Below are 20,743 nucleotides of genomic sequence, written 5' to 3' on the forward strand. Positions count from 1 at the left end.
GCCTGGTTCCAAAGGATATTCTTCTAGGCTGACTGGTCTTATCTTCTAATAAAACCACTATTGCCCTTTTGCCCCTTCCCATCCATTATTTTCAACGAATTCATAGTTAATCTCTATGGTACATGGAGAGGGATGGGGCCAGGGAAACTGAAGCAAGGTGGGTGTTCAGGGAATAATTACAGCGATTAAAAATAAACAGATTACTCAAACTGAAATTGCCACAGAGACAATGTGGGTAAGTAACTGAAAAATTTTAAGGCAAGTTTCTATGGTAAGTGTGTATTTTTCTTCTCAAACATAGACACCACTCTTGCTAATTGGGTGATCAGAATTCCTAAAAAGCTTTGGTCATTTTTCAAATTGAGAAAGCATTAACAATTGTCCCAAAAGCATAGTTCTAAGCTGGATAATAGCTCTTTCTTTTAAACAGCTTTATTGGAATATAACTATTATACAATAAATTGTACATTTTTAAAGTGTACAATTTGATACATTTTGACATATGTATACATCCCTAAAACCATTCCCACAATTAAGGTAGTATTCATATGCATCACCCCCAGAAGTTGTTTAGGCTCCTTTTTAGTCCCTTCTTCCACTCTTCCTCACCTCCTCCACCATCCCTGCTTTCTGTCACTATAGATTAGTTTGTACTTCCTAAATTATTGTATAAATGGAACCACACAATATGTATTCTTTTATTGTCTGGCTTCTTTCATTCAGCATAATTATTTTGAGAGTCATCCATATTGTTTTATCAGTAGTACATTTTTTATTGGTAAGTAGCATTTCATTTTATGGACATACTACAATGTATTTAACCATTCATCTGTTGAGGGACATTGTTTCATTTTTTGCTATTACAAATAAAGGTGTTATAACTATTTGCATACAAGTCCTTATAAGGATAAAATATTTTCCATTCTCTTAACTCCTAAAGGTGAAATGGCTGCATCATATGGTAGGAGTATTTAGTTTTTAAAAAAATTGTCAAACATCTTTCCAAAATGATTAAACCATTTTGCATTCCTACCAACAATATATGAGAGTTCCAGTTCCTCCATATTGTTGCCAACATTTGGTATGGTCAACCTTCTCAATTTTAGCATTTCAGTAGGCATACAGAGGATAATCACTGTGGTTTTACCTTGTATTTTCCTAAAGGCTAATATTGAACACCTTTTTAAAAGTCTTTATTCTTTTAGAGAAGTTTTAGGTGCAGTAGAAAGTATAGAGGGCCCCCATATACTGATCCCACACACACAACCTCCCCTACCACCAACATCCCAGAGTGGCACATTTCTTGCAATCAATGAACCTGCACTGACACATCATTATCACCCAATGTCTATAATTTACATTAGGGTTCACTTTTTAAAAAAAATCTTCACCCAAGGATATTTTTCCATTGATTTTTAGGGAGAGTATAAGAGAGGGAAAGACAGAGAGAAACATCGATATGAGAGAACCACAATTGGTTGCCTCCTGCAGGAGCACCGACCAGGACCAGGGCCCAAGTCAGGAGGAGCCTGAAACCAAGATACATGCTCTTGACCAGAATTGAACCTGGGACCCTTTGGTCGACACTCTATCCACTGAGCCAAACTGGCTAGGGCCATTAAGGTTCACTCTTGATGTTATGCAAATATATGACTAGAGGCCTGGTGCACAAAATTCGTGCACAGCTAGGGTCCGTGGGCCTGGCCAGCGATCAGGGCCAATCGGGACCTTCTGGCTGCCAGCCTATGCCTTCCGACTGCTGGCTGGGACCTTTCTTCCCCGGCCAGGGCCTTCCTTCATTCCGCACTGCCCCCCGATGGTCAGTGCACATCATAGCGAGTGATCAAACTCCAGGTCAAACTCCTGAGGAGACACTTTGCATATTAGCCTTTTATATATATAGATTTTGACCAATGTATAATTACATATGCCCATCAGAATAACATTATGCAGAAGTTTTACTCTGCTACATCTATCCAATCTCTCCCTCTCCCAACCCCTGACCTTTGTACTGTAACCATAATTTTGCCTTTTCCAGAATGTTGTATGGAGTCTTTTCAGATTGGCGTCTTTCACTTAGTAATATGCGTTTAAGTCCCTCCATGTCTTCTCTTGACTTGATAGTTTATTTCTCTTAGTGGTAATATCCTGTTGTCTAGATGTACCAGTTTTTTCATTCACTTACTGAAGGGACATCTTGGTTGCTTCCAAGTTTTAGTAACCTTGAATAAAGCTGCTGTAAACATCTGTGTGTAGGTTTTTGTGTAGACACATGTTTTCAACTCATTTCAACAGATATACTAAGGATCATGATTGCTGGATCATATTCTAAGAGTATGTTTAGTTTTGTAAAAAAATATAGCCAAACTGCTTTTCGAATTGATGTGCTTTTTGCATTCCACTAGCAGTAAATGAGTTGTTCTTCCACATCCTCACCAGCACTTGGTATTACCAGTGTTTTGAATTTTTGCATTCTAATAGGTATGTAGTGGTATGTTTTAATCTGCAATTCCCTGATGACATATGATGTAGACCATCTTTTCACATACTTACTTGCCATCTGTCTATCTTCTTGGTGGTGAAGTGTCTGTCTTTGGCCCATTTTTAAATTGTATTATTTCTTATTGTTGCATTTAGAATTTTTTTTTTGTATATTTTGGATAATAGCATGCTATGGTCTGAATGTTTGTCTCCCCCCACCCCCAATTTCCATGATGGTATTAGGAGGTGGAGCTTTTTAGAGATGATTACATCATGAGGGTGGAGCCCTCATGATTGAGATTAGTGTCCTTTGAAAAGAGCCCTGCAGAGCTCCCTAGCCCAGTGGTCGGCAAACTCATTAGTCAACAGAGCCAAATATCAACAGTACAACGATTGAAATTTCTTTTGAGAGCCAAATTTTAACTTAAACTATATAGGTAGGTACACTGTTACTAACTTAATTAGGGTACTCCTAAGGCTTAGGAAGAGCCACACTCAAGGGGCCAAAGAGCCGCATGTGGCTCGCGAGCCGCAGTTTGCCGACCACGGCCCTAGCTCCTTCTCCCTCAGAAGGCCCTGACCTGACCATGTTGGCACCTTGATCTGACCTTCCCACCCTGCAGAACTATGAAAAATGTTTGTTTATAAGCCCCCCAGTTTATGGTATTTTTGTTAGAGCAGCCCAAAGAGACTAAAAAATAATCAGATTTTTTATATTTTCTCTTGTTTATGGCTTGTCTTCTCATTCTCTTGATGAACACTATAAGTGCTTATTTGCCATCATTATGTCTTCTTTGGTGAAGTGTATATTCAAATCTTGGTAAAAAGAACTGTTAAATAAGGATCATTAGTAAATAAATAAATAAATAAACTAACTAATAATTCAAAAGTAATTTTTCTCACCATAAGTAAACACTTGTTGTTTTTGGTGTGTATTTTTTAATCCTCACTAGAGGATTTTTTTTTCCCCCATTGATTTTTAGAGAGAGTGGGAGAGAGGGGAGACACATCAATTGATTGCCTCCTGTATGGGCCAGGGGGCCAGGGATCAAGCCTGCAACTGAGGAATGTGCCCTTAACCAGATTCTAAAACGAGTTCTTCAGTGCTCAGGTTGACACTCTAACCACTTAGCAAAACTGGCTAGGGTGGTAAACAAGTTTTTGACATTTTTACTATGTGTTAGATGCTGGACCAGACACTTTGTGGGATACAACTGTGACTAAGGAGGACATAAGAAACTAAACATCTAGTCTATAATAATAAAAGTATAATACGCTAATTAGACTGGACAGCCAAATGACCTTCCAGACGAAGCAGTGGCAGCGGGGGCCGAGGCAGAAGCGGTTAGGAGTGATTAGGCAGGCAGGCGAGCAGTTAGGGGTGATCAGGCAGGCAGGCAGGTGAGTGGTTAGGGGCGTGAGGCAGAGTGGTTAGGGGCGATGAGGCAGGCAGGTAGAGTGGTTAGGGACGATGAGGCAGGTAGGTGAGTAGTTAGGGGCGATGAGGCAGGCAGGCAGAGTGGTTAGGGGCAATCAGGCAGGCAGGTGAGCAGTTAGGGGCATCAAGCAGGCAGGCAGAGGCAGTTAGGGACAATCAAACAGGCAGGCAAGCAGTTAGGGGCAATGAGGCAGGCAGGCGAGTGGTTAGGAGCCAGCGGTCCCAGATTACGAGAGGGTGCAGGCCGGGCTGAGAGACCCCCTCACCCCCGTACACAAATTTTGTGCACCGGGCCTCTAGTAGGATAATAGGACACATGCATAAGTAGCATAATACAAGGTAAGTTGTCAAGGAAAATAATAAAGATTGAAAATGCTATCAGAGCCCAACAGGAGATATTCTGGTGATAATGAGAAGTCAGCAAAACTTCATGGAAAAGTAGCTGCTGAGATAGCTCTGGACAAATAAGGATCAGAATTATGGGGGGAACAGAAGGAGCAAAACACAGAGGTGGGTAGGGGCAGGTTTGGGCAATGCCTGTATAATTCTGGCTCCTGGCCTCAGGTCTATTCTTGTCCTGACTTATTTTTACCAATTTCTCCTCCTTCTTGTGCTTGGAGCACTTTACTCTCTTGTTGTCTCTCTCCTCCCATTTGCCTAGCCAATTCATAATTGTGACTGGGCTTTTGCTTTCTATGCAAAGCCTTCCCAGACCATCTTTGCCTTCAAACTTGGGCTCTGTATCACTATCTCATGGCATGCTGAAACTTCATATGTTTATCACACCTGCAGTCAAGAATTACATAGATTAAGGGTTTAACATCTACTTCACCGGATTATACATTCCATGGAAATACAGGGACTTTTTTCTGTCTTGTTAAAGCAAATTAATAGCTTAATCCATATAGATTTCAATAAGTTAAAGAAATTTCATAGAAGACATAGTATGTATGTGCTAACATAAGTACAAACATCTTCCTTAGTGAAGGATTAAAAAAGTAGAAATTATACAAAACCACCAAACATAAAAGTACACAAAGGAATGCTAAAATAGAAATCTCCATAATCTTCAAAGTCCTTGATTTTAATAGCACCTTCCATTTTATTTATTTATTTATATTTTAAAATGTTTTTATTAATTTTTAGAGAGAGATTGAGAGAAATATCAATTGGCTACCTCCTGCACAGCCCCTACTAGAAATTAAGCCTGCAACTTGGCATGTGCCCTGACCAGGAATTGACCTCTTGTTTCATGGGTCGATGCTCAACCACTGAGCCACACCAGCTGGGCGCACCTTCCATTTTAGATATTAGAGTGTCTTTATACTTTTACTTTTAAATAAGAGAACATTTATTTATAAAATCACAGAGGAAGAAGAAGCAATTTGTATAAGAAATGATCTTAGGAACAAGTTATAGAGGCAAAGGAAGGGCCCTAGGAGCTTGGGCATGAGGAAGGTAATGGTAAAGTGCCCTGGCGGGGAAGGGAAAGGGACAGGGATAGGGACAGGGAATGGTGTGGGCATGCTCCTGAGAGTACCTATATTTTTACTTTTTTAGTCACATGCAAGATTGTTTACTCAAAGTTTAAGCTAAACTCAAAATATGCCCAATATTTGAATTTAATACCTAATCAATATTCACTTACTATCTTATCTTTAATACCTAGTCAATATTCACTTACTTTCATAAGACTTCCTAGGCCCAAATAAAAGAATTTTAACAGTGTCCATATACCCAATGAATATATAATTTTGCTCTCTGTAACAAGGTCCCAATACTTCATTACCAGATTTATATCAATTAGAAGGGACAATATCCAAGCTGATAACTAGTTATCTCACATTTAATGAATTGGTACTCAAGGAAATCGTTAAAATATCTAATGTCTGAATCTAAGGTTGCCTCCTTCTTCCAACTGGATTTGAATGACACACTTTTCTCAATTTTATAATTAAGTTTTAGAAAAATTTTATTGTGAAAACTCAAGAATATATTGAATATGCTTTGTTTTCTGAAGTCTGATTTTCCAACTATAAGTTACTGGCACTTAGGAAAACAACAATCACTTCAATGAAAATTAAATATATAAAGCCTATGTTTAAAACATGGCCTTTATTAATACTGCCCACTGAGCTCCATTTTTATTTTACATTGAAATACTTCTGCTTTGCAAAGAAAAGACAGAGAAGTGCATTTTACAAGAGTACTTTTTTGTTTTTAATTTTCTGTGAAAATGGAAGGAATCTGAATCACAAGTTCACAATGTGGTAAAATGAAATTAAGAAACAATTATTTTAGTAATGCTATGCCATCACTAGTGTTTGGCTCTGACTTGGTTGTTGTAAATCAGATCCTGATATACAGTCTAGAGCATCTAGGTTATTACTCTACAGCATATTAAACACAGATAAGGAAGTTTAAAAAAAAACCCTTTCAATGTACAAACATGAATTTAAAAACTGATTTTAAAAAATCACGTTTTTACATAATGTATATGGCAAAACTGCTTTAAATACACGATTTTGGAAGAATTATTTACAAAATGTATCAGTCTGTGGAACAATTCACAGACATAGCATACATAATTGTTTTACTTGGTTGTTGCATCTCAACTTTGGGAGATATAAATTCATTCGGCAGTATAGCAAACATAAAAACTGTGACATAGTATCTTAAGGGCAACCAAAAATTTGATCCTCAAAACAGTTTAAATACTAGGACTGCCAAAGTGTCTAAAAGAGGATGTACTTTAATGATCCAGATGCCCATTCATAGATCATTCTGCTTGAAGGACTGAGACAGACTCCCTTCAGTACAGGCAGAGCTGCTGGTGCAGCCTCCTGTAAGAGGGACAGCTGAGAGCTATTGTCATCCAAAGAGTGAATTAACCTAGAATTTTCTTTTTTTCAATTTTATTAATATTTTAAAAAATACATAAAAATACAACATCCAATGTCTGAATAAATATATTTAACAAGTTGCAAGATAATACCTTATTTTACACAAAAATTTCAGCTTTAGAAATCTTGTTAAATAACTTCATTGTTGTTATATATTTCATTTTTGTCTTTTTGTAACAAAATAAAAACTCTGAAATTACATAGAAAAAAGACAAAATATTTTTGTCAAGGGATAAGATAGTCCACTGAAAACTTATTCACAATTCCACTGTAAACATTAATAAACATTAAAATATTTGCATAATTGTGTGCTCAAAAATACTATAAAAAGTGGAAGACTTATTACAACTGTAGTTTTCAGTCAACTACACTTCCTTTCACAATTTATTTTGTCCCATTTACACCTTTAAACCTGGGCACACTGCTGAACATATACTTTGGCAGTTCTACATAGCAAGTGCTTCCACAAAAATAAAAAACAACAACGACAATAAAAAACAAAAACACACAACATAAACCCCCTACTCACCAAGTGTTCAGTCCACCTTAGTGAAAGTGCAGCAGTAACTATTCAGCTGGATAATGTTTTGATGTTTATCATGTGCACTTGCCTGTCTATGATTTCTATAACACCTGAAAGCTTTATTATACAAATTCATATTTGCTAAGTGCCCTTTTTCTATCTTCACAAAAAATGAAAAAAAAAATGGAGGAAAAATTATGACAAATACATCAGGCTGCCTACATTTCAGTTATTAATCAGCTTACTTTTTGCAACAGAAAAAAGAAAAGAAGGGAATAGATACCATCCAGCCTGGAAGGGCCGACAGGATATACTTAGCAATGTCAAGCCAGTTGAGTGCTTCCTGTGGTTGTATTTCAGAGTTTGGGATTTATGTCCATGGCAGCAAACTGCTGGGAAGGCAGAGAAACGAGTATCACCTGCATTCTACAGCAAGTACATTCTGTGGGGGAGATGATGATGAGGGACTCATTCCAGTGTCTGACGAAGCAGATGACATGGAGGCTCCTGCGTGAGACACTGTGGAATCAAAACAACTACGTTAGACTCAAAAACTGTTATGCAAAGATGCCCAGTCACTGGCAAGATAGGAATTCTTAACATTATTCACTTCAGTTGTAGTCTTCTTAGATGCTGCATGTAGGAATAACAAACTATCAGCAAAAAACTTTTTGGCTCAAATGAGAAGAATCAGTCTCTGGTCAGTAAAGTAACTCAGATTTAAAAAAAAAAGCAACATAAAATTTAAATATTAAAAAGACAAACTCTCTTTTTTATTTTAAATCCCAAGACTCCCAGACCCTCATTTTTATTATTTATTGATTTTTAGAGAGAGAGAAGGGGGGAGAGAGAAAGAAACATTGATTTGTTGTTCCACTTATTTATGCACTCATTAGTTGCTTCTTGTATGTGCCGACCCTAAATTGAACCCAAAACCTTGGTGAATCTGGATGATGCTCTAACCCAGTGGTCGGCAAACTGCAGCTCGGCAAACCGCGGCTCGCGAGCCACATGCGGCTCTTTGGCCCCTTGAGTGTGGCTCTTCCACAAAATACTGACTTCTGCGCATGGGCCACGAAGTTTCAATCGCACTGTACGTACGCACCCGCACGTGGTATTTTGTGGAAGAGACAGAGTCAAGGGGCCAAAGAGCCGCATGTGGCTCGCGAGCCACGGTTTGCCAACCACGGCTAACCAACTGAGCTGCCCAGCGAGGGCCTGAAACTCTTAAACCCCTACTTAAAGGTCCCTAGGAGGAATTCACCTTGCCCCATATCAGAAACAACATCAACCAGAGATCAATTCTCACTACATCAGATTCCTGTTTTATCTCTGGGCTATAGGACCTGAGAGAATTCACTTATCTCAGAGAATTGCCTATAAGCAGCAAACCATTGGCCTCCCATCTTTATTCTGTCCCAATACACCTGATGGACACAACATTCTTATAAGCAACAGGAGCTTTCCAGATCTGATATTAGAACCAAGAGGATAAGGATGGAAGTGTTTGTGGGTGCTTAGAAGAAAGTCCTCTGGTGACTTTAACATACTTCTCCTGGAGTACATACACAGATGAAGGATTGCTACTCTAAGCATGAGGTGCTCTGCCATTTTTTTTTATTTTTTTGAGATCAAAGGAATGTTTATTACAGCACTTATGGGCCTCCCTCCTCCATAAATAAAATCTGTAGTCGGAAAGTAGGACCATGACAGATACGGGAAAGAGAATAGTAGGAAGGCTCAGGGATTAGTACCCTCATCAAACTCAGCCCCCCTCCCCCGATCCCTTTCAGGTGTACTAACAAGGTGCCTGGGACTTCCATTGGAGAGGACGCAGTAAGACCCCTGCTACAGGATCTCAGAACTTAGGAGGGCAGTGGCGGGGTGGGGGATTGTTGCAAGTTCAGCCTATGACCCAGCCTATGACCCACCCGGATGCCGTCGCGCTGGCCGCAGGCAACTAGCACTCGCTCGTTGTGTAGCTTGAGCAGCAGATGAAGCGGGTAACTGAACGTTTTTTCAGCCTGGGGCGTGGCGCGTAGCTGTCCAGATGGTAAATCAGGCCACCAGCTCTGCTCACCACGCACACACTGAAAATGGCCATGGCAGCGGCGAGCCGGGCAATGGGCGGCCTGGCGAGACCGCAGTCACTCGACCTGGCCGCCCTCACTTCCCCGCCCGCCGCCGGCCGCGCTTGCGCACTTCTGTTTTGCCATTTTTTAGTTCTTGTCTTTATCTTCTCTTTCTTTGCAAAACTCACCTGTTTTCTGCTAATCTTTGCCCAATTGTTCCTTTTTTAAAAAAATATATATTTTATTGATTTTTTTTACAGAGAGGAAGGGAGAGGGATAGAGAGAAACATCGATCAGCTGCCTCCTGCACACTCCCCACCGGGAATGCGTCCGCAACCAAGGTACATGCCCTTGTCCAGAATCGAACCTGGGACCCTTCAGTCTGCAGGCCGACGCTCTATCCACTGAGCCAAACCAGTCAGGGCTGTTCCTTTTTTTTTTTTTTTTTTTATATTTTTGATTTCAGAGAGGAAGGGAGAGGGAGAGAGAGATAGAAACATCAATGATGAGAGAGACTCACTGATCAGCTGCCTCCTGTATGCCCTCTACTAAGGATCGAACCTGAAACCTGGGCATGTGCCCCCACCGGGAATCTATCGTAAACCTCCTGGTTAATAGGTTCATGCTCAACCACTGAGCCATACCAGTTGAGTCAATTGTTCCTACTTTATTGAACATTTTTCAATTCGTTTCAATTGTTGTTTAAGTATGTCTCTCAGAGTGTGTGTACTACCAATATAACATTAACTCAATACTACAAATTTTAACATGTATGATAGAAGTCTCACTTCAACTACAAAAAACTAAGAGAAGAGAAGAGGGAAGAAGAATCTTTTCAATTGTCTGAAACTTATATCACCTTTAGGAAACTCAAAAGTGTTGAGGGTTCTCTGAAGAAATTTCAATTTAACTTGCTCTTTTCTTCTTTTTGTGTTTAAAAATTTTGTAAAGACTTTTTGCTATTTACAGTATTTAAAGAAAAGACAAACATGGAAATTATATCCCTTTTATCTCAACCATATCCCTTTCCATTTGCTCCATCATATTTCCAGGAATTAAAAACTGTTGTAGTTGCACTGGGAATAGAACGATTCAAGACCACATATGACACAAGTCATTTCTGTCAGTAATTCATCCTTTAACTCTCTGCCATAGGCAACAAAATTCTCTCAGTGCAGGTAATTTACCTTTTATTTATTTTTTAAAGAAACAACCCTCGCAGAACCCGCCTCTCCTGACACATCCTGCTCCTGGAGTAGTTGCTTTCTAGGACTGCTGTGCAATGGTCAGCCTAGTGCTTTCCTTCAGCATCCTGAGATTTTCCTTACTGTTTCTCTATGTGGAATTCCTTGTTTGCTGGATCTCACGTTGTCTTCTTAGCTTGGCTTCTAGTTTACAGTGCTACCAACAAGAAATGTGACATGAGAAACCTCATGCCATTCTGAGACCTATTTTTCTTTGTATGTACCTTTATATGGTAAACTTTTGGAAACTTCTCTTTATCCATAGGGTTCTGAAATTTCATAATGTGCTTTGGTGTAATTTTTCTCTCCTATTCTTCATAGAGGTCACAGTGAGTCCTTTCAACTGTCTATCTCATATCCTTCAGTTCTGGAAATCTTTAATACTGCTTTGATGACAACTTCCTATGTTTATTCAGTACTTTTTCTAGAAATCCTATGATTCAGAATATTTCTCATTCTTCTCTCCTATTGTCTTTTTGACCTTCTATTGGGATTTCTTTAGCTTTGCTATCTATCCATTCTACTACGTTTTTTATAAATTCCTGCTATCATATTTTTAAAAATATTTTTATTGATTTCAGAGAGGAAAGGAGAGGGAGAGATAGATAGAAACATTAATGATGAGAGAGAATCATTGATTGGCTGCCTCCTGCACACCCCACACTGAGGATCAAGCCTGCAACCTGGGCATGTGCCCTAACCAGGAATCAAACCGTGACCTCCAGGTTCATAGGTCGACACTCAACCACTGATCCATGCTAGCTGGGCTCTGCTCTTATATCTTAATTTTAACAGATTTGTCTTGTTCTCTGAATTTTATTATTATATTCTTGTTTTGAGACTGCCATATCTTTCCTGTATCTCTGGATATTATAGTTTGGTGTTTTTATGTGGTACGTCTATTTTTTTCCAAGTTCCTTTTTTTCCTCCTTTTCTACTTTGGCTTCTGTCTTCATATATGTAGAGGCTTTCCTATCTGGTATTATGGCTTCCATATTTAAGAGAGGGACATTAAAAAGCTAACCAGAAGCTGTGCATGCATAGTAGGTAGGGTTTTTCAGTGGTGGGCACTGCACGTGTAATTATTGGCAAGGATCTTGCTTTTTGATTCAGGAACCTCCAAATGTTGGTATCTATGTTAGACCATTTCTCTTAGGTTGTCCAGTTTATCCAGAGGTTTCCTTCCATCTTGTCCCAGGAATGAGGATACACTTGATTTATGGCTCTCGGGGAACCAACAGGCTAAGATCTCGGTTGGAAAGAGGATAGGAGTCTCACCATTCAGTTCTGCAAACTTTTACTCATGATTGTATTTTTGGTTTAGCATTTAGCTCTCACCTTCACCTATGACTGATATCCCTGAGTATACAAGCTTATTGAGCCCCTTCATCCACCTTATTTTCTGACAGTGCTGTGGGAAAAGGGTCAGACAAAAGAATCTAATTTTTCCTTCCATTTTCAAACAAACTCCATTTTTCAGGATCACCCCATATCCCTGCCTTTATAGCTTTTCTGGGGTGCTGTGGTATGAACTGGCTTGTTTTGTCCTACTGCAAGAATAAACAAGCTTAGGTTTTAGCATTCCCTTATCTGCTAGGACAGTTACAGTAGTTTATCTGCTCCTCAGCTTCCAAAAGATAGGCCATTGACATTTCTTATCAGTCACACTCTGCTGTGCCATTCTCTTGTCCTTGTGAGTATAAGGCTTTCGATTTTCTTTACTGTTATTTTAGTTGGGATTTGGATAGAGTAGATATGAACATGTCAATATTTAACTAGGAATTAATCTTACACTTTTTATTTATTAAGAAATTTTTAAAAATATATTTCTTTGATTTTAGAGAGGAAGGGAGAGGAAGAGAGAGATAGAAACATCAATGATGAGAGAGAATCACCGATCAGCTGCCTCCTGCACGTCCCCAACTGGGGATCAAGCCCACAACCCGGGCGTGTGCCCTTGACTGGAATTGAACCTGGAACCCTTCAGTCCACAGGCCGACGCTCTATCCACTGAGCCAAACCGGCTAGGGCTGTGGTCGGCAAACCGCGGCTCGCGAGCCACATGCGGCTCTTTGGCCACTTCAGTGTGGCTCTTCCACAAAATACCACGTGCGGGCGCGCACGTACAGTGCGATTGAAACTTTGTGGCCCATGCGCAGTTTGCCGACCACTGGGCTACGGCAATCCTATACTTAAAAAAAAAAAAATAAATCCTCACCTGAGGATATGTTTTGTTGGCTTTAAACAAATTAATTTCAGAGAGGGAGAAAGGGAGAGAGAGGAATTTCAGAGAGGGAGAAAGGGAGAGAGAGGAATAGGAAGAGGAAAAGGGAAGGAGAGAGGGAGGTAAGAGAGAAAGAAAGAAAGAAAAGAAAGAAAGAAAAGAAAGAAAGAAAGAAAGAAAGAAAGAAAGAAAGAAAGAAAGAAAGAAACAAACAAACAAACAAACAAACAAACAAACATTGATCAGTTGCCTCCAGTGTATGCATCCCAACCAGGACCAAACTGACAACCTAGGTATGTGCCCTTCAACCTTTTTGGTGTATGGGATGACGCTCCAACCAATTGAGCCACCGGGCCGAGGCAATCGTACACATTTTTAAGGTCTAGGTCAGACACTATTCTCTCCCCATGACTACTCCAAAGTAATTTCTCCTACCAACACCTATACTTGTTATCACTCTTGGGTCCCTCATCATACACTGTCCCACTAGACATTAATAGCTTTGAGATCAAAGCCTGGATCTCATTCTTCTCCGTACTTCTACTACCTAGAAGAGCGCCTGGCACATGGTATGTATGCATTAATGTTGTTCACCTGAATTATCTTATATGGTAGTTGCTTAGGAAATGACATATGATCCCAACAATCTGGTGAACCTCATAATAACAAATACAGTACCTATTAATAGGCGGCCAGTAAAATGTTGAGCAAAGAGTGAATTCCAAGCAAGTAAACTCTTGAGAACCCACCACATTTAGTGAAAATCACACATTTTGTAAAACAGTTCATGATCTCTTTCAAGAGTCTCTCTGATTCAGTTGTTGACTCACTTCAACAGCAGCAAAGAAGAAAATACCAAGAATCTAAAAACAACGATTAATTAATGTATTCAAGGAGTGACAAACCTACATCTTTTAAGATGATAGGATATATATTAGAAAATAGAGGAAAGAAAAATTATAATCAAATTACCTTCTCTGTCTTTCTTTTTTAATCTTTTTCTCCTCCTGTCGATGGTTGCAACTTCAGACTTTAAAGACATGTAATATTTTCTGATTTCCTGTAGTTTTTCTTGGAGAAAAGAGATTCTCTCTGTACTGTTCATATTATCTAATTCATCTAAGAGGGGAAAAAAGTTAATTAGAATTTAAAAATAATTCTCTCAGGAAAAATATGGCAATTCTATCAGAAGTCCAACTTATAAATCATCAAAAGCTTTAGTTTATTAAAACCTATCATATTAAGCTAATAAGTCTCTATAAACAGGGATGACATTAATTTCAGGAATAAGATTTCTTTATGTAGCCCATATTTCTATACTAAACATTACTTGATATTTTAAATAATAAAAAAATGTAAGAAAACATCAACACACAGCAATGCTGATCTATAATTGTATTTATCCAAATAGCTTCTTTATGTTGATGGCTTTATCATTTATTAGTTATTTCCATACTAGAAAGGGTGTTTGTTTCATTGATTCATATAAATCATACATGTCTTATTTCCTAACTGGAGATTTTCTTCCAGTGAAGATTTAACAAATCAATATTATGAAATGACATGGATTTGTATTTAAGATAACAAATGATGATTACTGGTAAGATAGTATTTGGAAACTGAAATAAATGAATTTACTAATCATTTATTCCTCATTTTGACATTTCAAGGAATATACCACTTTACAATATACATTCAAGTTTTCTATAAGCTTCTTACTGAGTTGAAAGCTCCACTTATATGTCCTAGGGGATGAATTCAGATGTTTTTCTCTGTGTTTATCTTTTTCTCCATCTTTGATGTGAGGGGATATTCTGGCAGGAGATCGTGCAAGCTTCTGTGGCTTAGATACACTAAGATGCTTTACTGGAGTACATTTACTTGAATTGTCTAGGACAGGAAGATCTTCACTATCACTGCTTTGTCCTATAATAACAACAACAAAAATTGACTCCGATTAGAAAATATATCACTCTCAAATATCAGTATGCAACAGAACCAGCAATTACACTTTTTGGTATCCTACAGAAATAAGTGCACAATGTGCAAAGTTTTTAACAGAAAAAAAAAAATCTAAATGCCTACCTATAGGGAAACAGTTAAAAATGATATACTATTGAATACTTTGCTAAAGTTGTTGAAAAAGAATGAACTAGAGATCTAGTTTCGCTCAGTGGATAGAGCATTGGCCTGCAGATTGAAGGGTCCCGGGTTTAATTCTAGTCAAGGGCACATGCCTGGATTGCAGGCTCAACCCCCAAGTAGGGGGTGTGCAGGAGGCAGCCAATCAATGATTCTCTCTCATCATTGATTTTGTTTCCTTCCTTCACTGCCTTAGTTAAGCCGAAGATTATTTTCAAAAAGTAAAACTGGTCGGTCCATCTCCTTTCTTCCTTTTCAATCTTTTTAACTTTTTATTTTGAGACCATTTTCAACCTTACAAAAAAATTATAGGGACAGCTGCCAAAAAAATGTTTTTCTGACCCATTTGAAAATAAATTGCCCTACCATACTTGAGTACTTTAGTGCTTATTTCTTTAAACACAAGAACATTTTCCTGGGTTAGTTATGGACAAATTACACCAAATCTTAGATTAAACAAATGTTTAATATCTCACGAGGTATCTGAGAGTCAGACTCTGGGAGCAGCTTGGCTGTGTGGTCTGGATCGGGAGATCTGATAAGGTTGCAGTCAAGCTTTTAGCTGAGGCTGTGGTGCCTGAAGACTTGACTGGAGCTCGAGGATATGCTTTCCAGGTGACTCATGTCGTGGCTGTTGTCAGGAGACCTCAGTTTCTTGCTTGCTGTTGGCAGGAGATGTTCAGTTCCTCACAACCTGGGCCTCTTCATAGACCGTTTGAGTGTCCTCACAGTGTGACAGCTAACCTCTCCCAGAGCAAGTGATCCAAGGGAGAGCAAGGAGGAATTTGTGGTGCCTTTTATGACTTATTCTCCAGAATCGTAGTCTATCACTTCCACTTTGTTAGAAATGAGTCACTAAATTCAGCCCACACTCAAGGGGAGAGAATTAGGCTTTGTCTCTTGAAAAGAAGAGTATCAACAAATTTGTGGATATGTTTTGAAAACGACCACACTCCTACAGAACCATAATACAACCATCAAAATCAGGAAATTAACACAAATATTCTGCTATCGTCTAATCCTCAGGTCTCATACAAGTTTCTTTACTTGACCGGTCATGTCCTTTTATAGCAATAGGGTCCAGGTGAGAATCACATATTGCATTTAGTTGTCACATCTCATAAGTCTCCTTTAATCTGCAACAATTCTTCTTTCTTTGATTTTCATGACTATGACAATTTTAAAAGTTATTTTATAGAATATCCTTTAGTTTGAATATGTTGATGGTTTCTCATGATTACATTCAGGATATGCATCTTTGAGAGGAAATCACAGATGTGCTATGTTCTTCTTACTGCATTGTGTCAGGTGGTACATGGTTTCAATTTGTCCCATTATTGGTGGTGCTCACTTTAATCATCTGACTAAGGGGTACATGTATCTAGTGTAACCTAGAGTGTCGCTTTCAGACTTGTATGAAGGCAGGTTTTAAAGGAAAACTTTAATTTGTCAAAATCCACCATGTTTATTTCTACTATATTCTATGACTTAATTTTATTCCTTATTGTACAGAAGTCTGTTTTTCATGTTATCTATTCGTATTAACTTACTAATTTTCTTGTTTTTATTTCCCCATGTTTTAAAATTACCAAGCCATTTACCAATTGGCTTTTCTAAATATAAGAAAAACAACCCATTCAGAAATGTAAACTTAATCTGCTTGTACCACTACAGCAAATGTTTCTCTTTTATTCAAGTTTCCCAAATATGTTCCTCTAATATTAAACTGCTTTACATAAAAAATACAAGTAGGCATAACAAATAATCACAGCTATTCCAGTTCTAAATAAAACTGACAAGCACCTCAGATTAAAAATTAATGGGAAAATTGCTATCTTAGAATACAATAAACCAAATTTATTTTTAAATTGACACAAAAGATCAAGCCAACAAACTGCTGAAAGTATTAACACTGTACAAGCCAGCATTGAAAAGCACCAACCTGTTCCATTCTTTTCATTTTTGGCTACAGCACTTGTTCGCTTTGGGGTACGCTTTTGCTTTTTTGCCAATAATCCGCTATTTCCCTCACTTGGTCTTTTCTGACCTGAAGAAAAGGAAAAGCGATCTTGAAAAGTCAACAGCAAGTATATTTATTCACTTGTACAAATGAATTTTATATATATATACACACACACACACATATATATATATAAAACAATATGTATATAAATTTCATACATTTATAAAAAGGGTGGGGGGAAAGGGAATGGAGAGAGTAAGGAAGGACAGAAAAAAGGAAAAGGAGGGAGGGAGGGAGAGAGGAACGTAAAGTTTTTTACAGATCAAGGGTTCCTAAACTCTTAATTTACTAAAACTTGGTTTTAATATAAAGGCTGATTTTCTCCCCATAAAGTTCTTACCCTTCTCTCTGCTCTCTCTTTCTTGAACAATTATACTACAGGTACCAGAGGCGATGCTGTCTTCAAATCCATTTGCCGATTCCCTCTCACAGAGGCCTTCTTGGGATTCTTCAGCAATACTATCCACTTCAATGGTTATGTCACTCTCACTTTTTATACTTCGAGACTCATCTTGACTGAGAGTAAGTGGTGAAGCTACTGAAAAGTTATGCTGTACAACAGGAGGTAGGGCAGATGGAATAGAAACAAGCGAGTTAGACTCAGAGCTTTCAACTACTACATCCTCAATACTGGTCTTGTCCTTTTCATCCAGATCATCCAAATCGACTTCATGGCAAACCAAGGTTTCAGGCCCAATCAGAGGCATTGTATCCTCTTCTTCTTTCAGTGGAGTATTTACAGTTTCTTCAGCTGGACTATCAAATTTCTCACTAGTCAATTCTTGAATGCCTTGGTTTGACTCTGCTATCAATGACGGCATTCCTTCATTTTCTATTTCAAAGTGTTTTTCAAAATTTAAGTTTTTCATTCCCTCAGATGCAACACAATCACTGGTCCTTTCTTGAGATATGCTATTTGTCATTTCCATTCCGTTCTCAATTCTTGTTTTTTTCTCTGGTGATGAATGTCCCAGTATTTTCCGTTTCAACTTTTTTTCTTTTGCACATTGGTCAATTTCATCTTCAGTAGCAGAAGAAAAGGTTTTACTGTCTAATGAAGAAAATTCTAGACTATGAGTTTCTATATGAGGTTCATTTCCTGCTTCATCTTGACTAAATGATGAAATCTTTATAATTTCTAAAGAAAGATCTTTTGTCTTGCTTCGTCTTCCTTTTCCTTTAGGGGACTTTTCTGCCTCTTTCTTAACTTCTTCTGTTTGTTCCACTTTATTTCCAAAAATCTGTACTATTTGTTCATTCTCTCCAACATCTAATTTCAAAGTCTCAAAAGGCTGCATTTGAGTCCTATCATTTTCCTTTAATACATGTGCAGCAATCTTTGGATTTTCTTCATCTAGTTTATCATCATTTAAATTTTCATTTTTTTCTAGTTCTTCTTTAATATCAGGAGAAAGTTCTTCATTCATCAAATTCTTTTCTAAAAGGTCTTCTGTTTCACTATCAGATGAACAAGAGTCTGCAAGAGGAAATATTAGAAAAGTTTCTATTTTAATTACCAATGTAATTTTGTAATAGAATTTCTGCCAAAGACAAAAAAAAACACACAACCAAAAAACCTTAATCATGTACCTCTGAATACCTTCCTACAGAAATTTCTGATATAAAATAAATCATACACTTGTGCAAAAAATGTGTGTGGAGGAGGGTTTCAAGTTAAACTCCATGTAAAAATACATTACATAGAAAATATTACTATCTTAATTTTGTAAAAGAGCTATTTTGCAATTTGCACTGGTATCATGCTTAGGCTAAGATACTCCTTAGAAAATTCAAAGAACTAGATATGAAGTGATAAAGTGGTTTGATCTGAGATCTAGAGTAGGTAGTGATTAATAAATGTGATGGCCATTTTATGTCCTTAGGAATCTGACATTCTACTAAAAATAATTCTGGAAAGAAAGATGTATAAAATGAGCAATTTGAATTCTCAAAACTTAAATACTATTTTGATTAAGAGACAAAGAAATCATCCTAAGTCAGATAATTTTTAAAATAGAGTTTTAAGACTGTATAGGAGCCCTAACTGGTTTGGCTCAGTGGATAGAGCATCGGCCTGTGGACTGAAGGGTCCCGGGCTCGATTCCGGTCAAGGGCATATACCTTGGTTGTGGGCACATCCCCAGTAGGGGGTGTGCAGGAGGCAACTGATTGAGGTTTCTCTCTCTTTGATGTTTCTAATTCTCTATCCCTCTTCCTTCCACTCTGTAAAAAAATCAATAAAATGTATATTTAAAAAAAAAAAAAAAAAAAAAGACTGTATAGGAGTTATAAAATATAAAAAAAAATAAAAAATAAAAATTCTGTCCACAGAAGTTCAAAAAGGCAAATTTAAATGTATTTTGTAAATAAAAAGGTACCTAGTTTTATTTTGTGGTTTTACCATATTCAGAATTTTTACCATATTCAGAATTTAGAATTCATTTGTTCTCATGTTAAAATATATTATACATTATAGACTCATGGTGTGTTATGAAGCGTTGCAGGTTGGATTCCCAGTCATGGGCACGTACCTGGGTTGCAGGTTCAATCCCCAACCCCAGTCAGGGGCACGTGCAGGAGGCAACCAATTGATGGGTCTCGCACATTGATGTTTCTCTCTCTTTCTCTCTCTCTACATCCCTCCCTCCTTTCCACTCTCTAAAACCAACAGAGAAAATAACCTTGGTGAGGATTAATTAAAAAAATACAACCCCTTTTATAAGTAGTTTAGCAAGACTATTATATATAGTTTTATAGGTTGCACACTGCACTGGGCATGCCACCTGAGATCTTTCGCTCTGTGGACATGTTGCATTTGTGTAATATGGCAACTGTCCAGCAGATGGCAGTACAGAGGAGGAAGAATGCCCTTTCCTAATTGGCACACAAGCATCCTACAGGCTAATAACAAAACTGTAGTTTCAGAATAGCTTTTTCCTTGAAGGCAGGGACATTTTTATACATAAGGCAACTATTTAATGTTGCTTAAGTTATATGAAAAACGTAAAGGTAGAAAAGTGGGGAAAAAGGTAAAAGCAGAATAAAATATGTTCACCTACACTCACCACAAAACATGTCTATACCACCTTAGTGTATGTTCTTTGAACAACATAGTCTCAGCTTTGCTGAAAGATCCTAGGGGACAGCACTGAATTATAGGAAACATGGTGCAAGCTTTGAAGGACAGTGCAGCACACAGTAGGATGCACATCTTGTCAACCTATCCTCTATTAAAAGAGTATTTCTAAGATATTGACAAGAAATGGTACACCTAAATTAAACTATCACTAGGTTTTAAGTAACCATGATATACTAAAATAAATATTTTCTTCAAATCAAATTTTAGTTTAAATTGCATGAGATTAGAAACTTAGATGACCTTCTACGACTCTCACACAACCGACATTTTTAAATTTATATTGTTTTCTTAAAAATCAGTGCTCCTCAAAATTGAGCACCTTCCATTCCATTTGACAAAGGTGAGCTGTCTGCCATATTGCTGCGAGCAATTCTTGTACCTGATTTTCCTTCACTGTTTGGAGTCTTAGACAAACCATATGGCATGTTTGACGAAAGGGTAGATTTTAAAGGAGGTCGTCCTCGTTTTGACTTGTGCCTCTCCTCATCCCTCTTTTCATCTTTTTCACTGTCTTCTTTATTCTGGATAACAACAAAAAGTATGAGAAGAGCCCA

At 37.9% G+C, this 20,743-nt stretch overlaps 1 protein-coding gene across 8 annotated transcripts in view; it reads right to left on the reverse strand.

The window, feature by feature from the left end:
- ARID4A (AT-rich interaction domain 4A) overlaps positions 1–20,743 on the reverse strand; it is a 76,140-nt gene that overhangs the window by 7,747 nt on the left and 47,650 nt on the right. For 3 of the 8 annotated variants that reach the window (XM_006099578.3, XM_014465090.2, XM_023763236.1), the window contains 6 exons: positions 20,569–20,710; positions 17,391–18,527; positions 16,970–17,074; positions 14,605–14,811; positions 13,858–14,004; positions 7,019–7,864 (listed from right to left, as the gene is read on the reverse strand). In XM_006099578.3, the coding sequence (XP_006099640.1) occupies positions 7,761–7,864; positions 13,858–14,004; positions 14,605–14,811; positions 16,970–17,074; positions 17,391–18,527; positions 20,569–20,710 (1,842 nt within the window). In that variant the 3' untranslated portion in view covers positions 7,019–7,760. The other 5 variants (XR_002831842.1, XR_002831844.1, XR_002831843.1 and 2 more) reach the window with 5 other exon arrangements.

The sequence above is a fragment of the Myotis lucifugus genome, unplaced genomic scaffold (genome assembly GCF_000147115.1).
Source record: "Myotis lucifugus unplaced genomic scaffold, Myoluc2.0 scaffold_278, whole genome shotgun sequence".
Lineage (NCBI taxonomy): Eukaryota > Metazoa > Chordata > Mammalia > Chiroptera > Vespertilionidae > Myotis > Myotis lucifugus.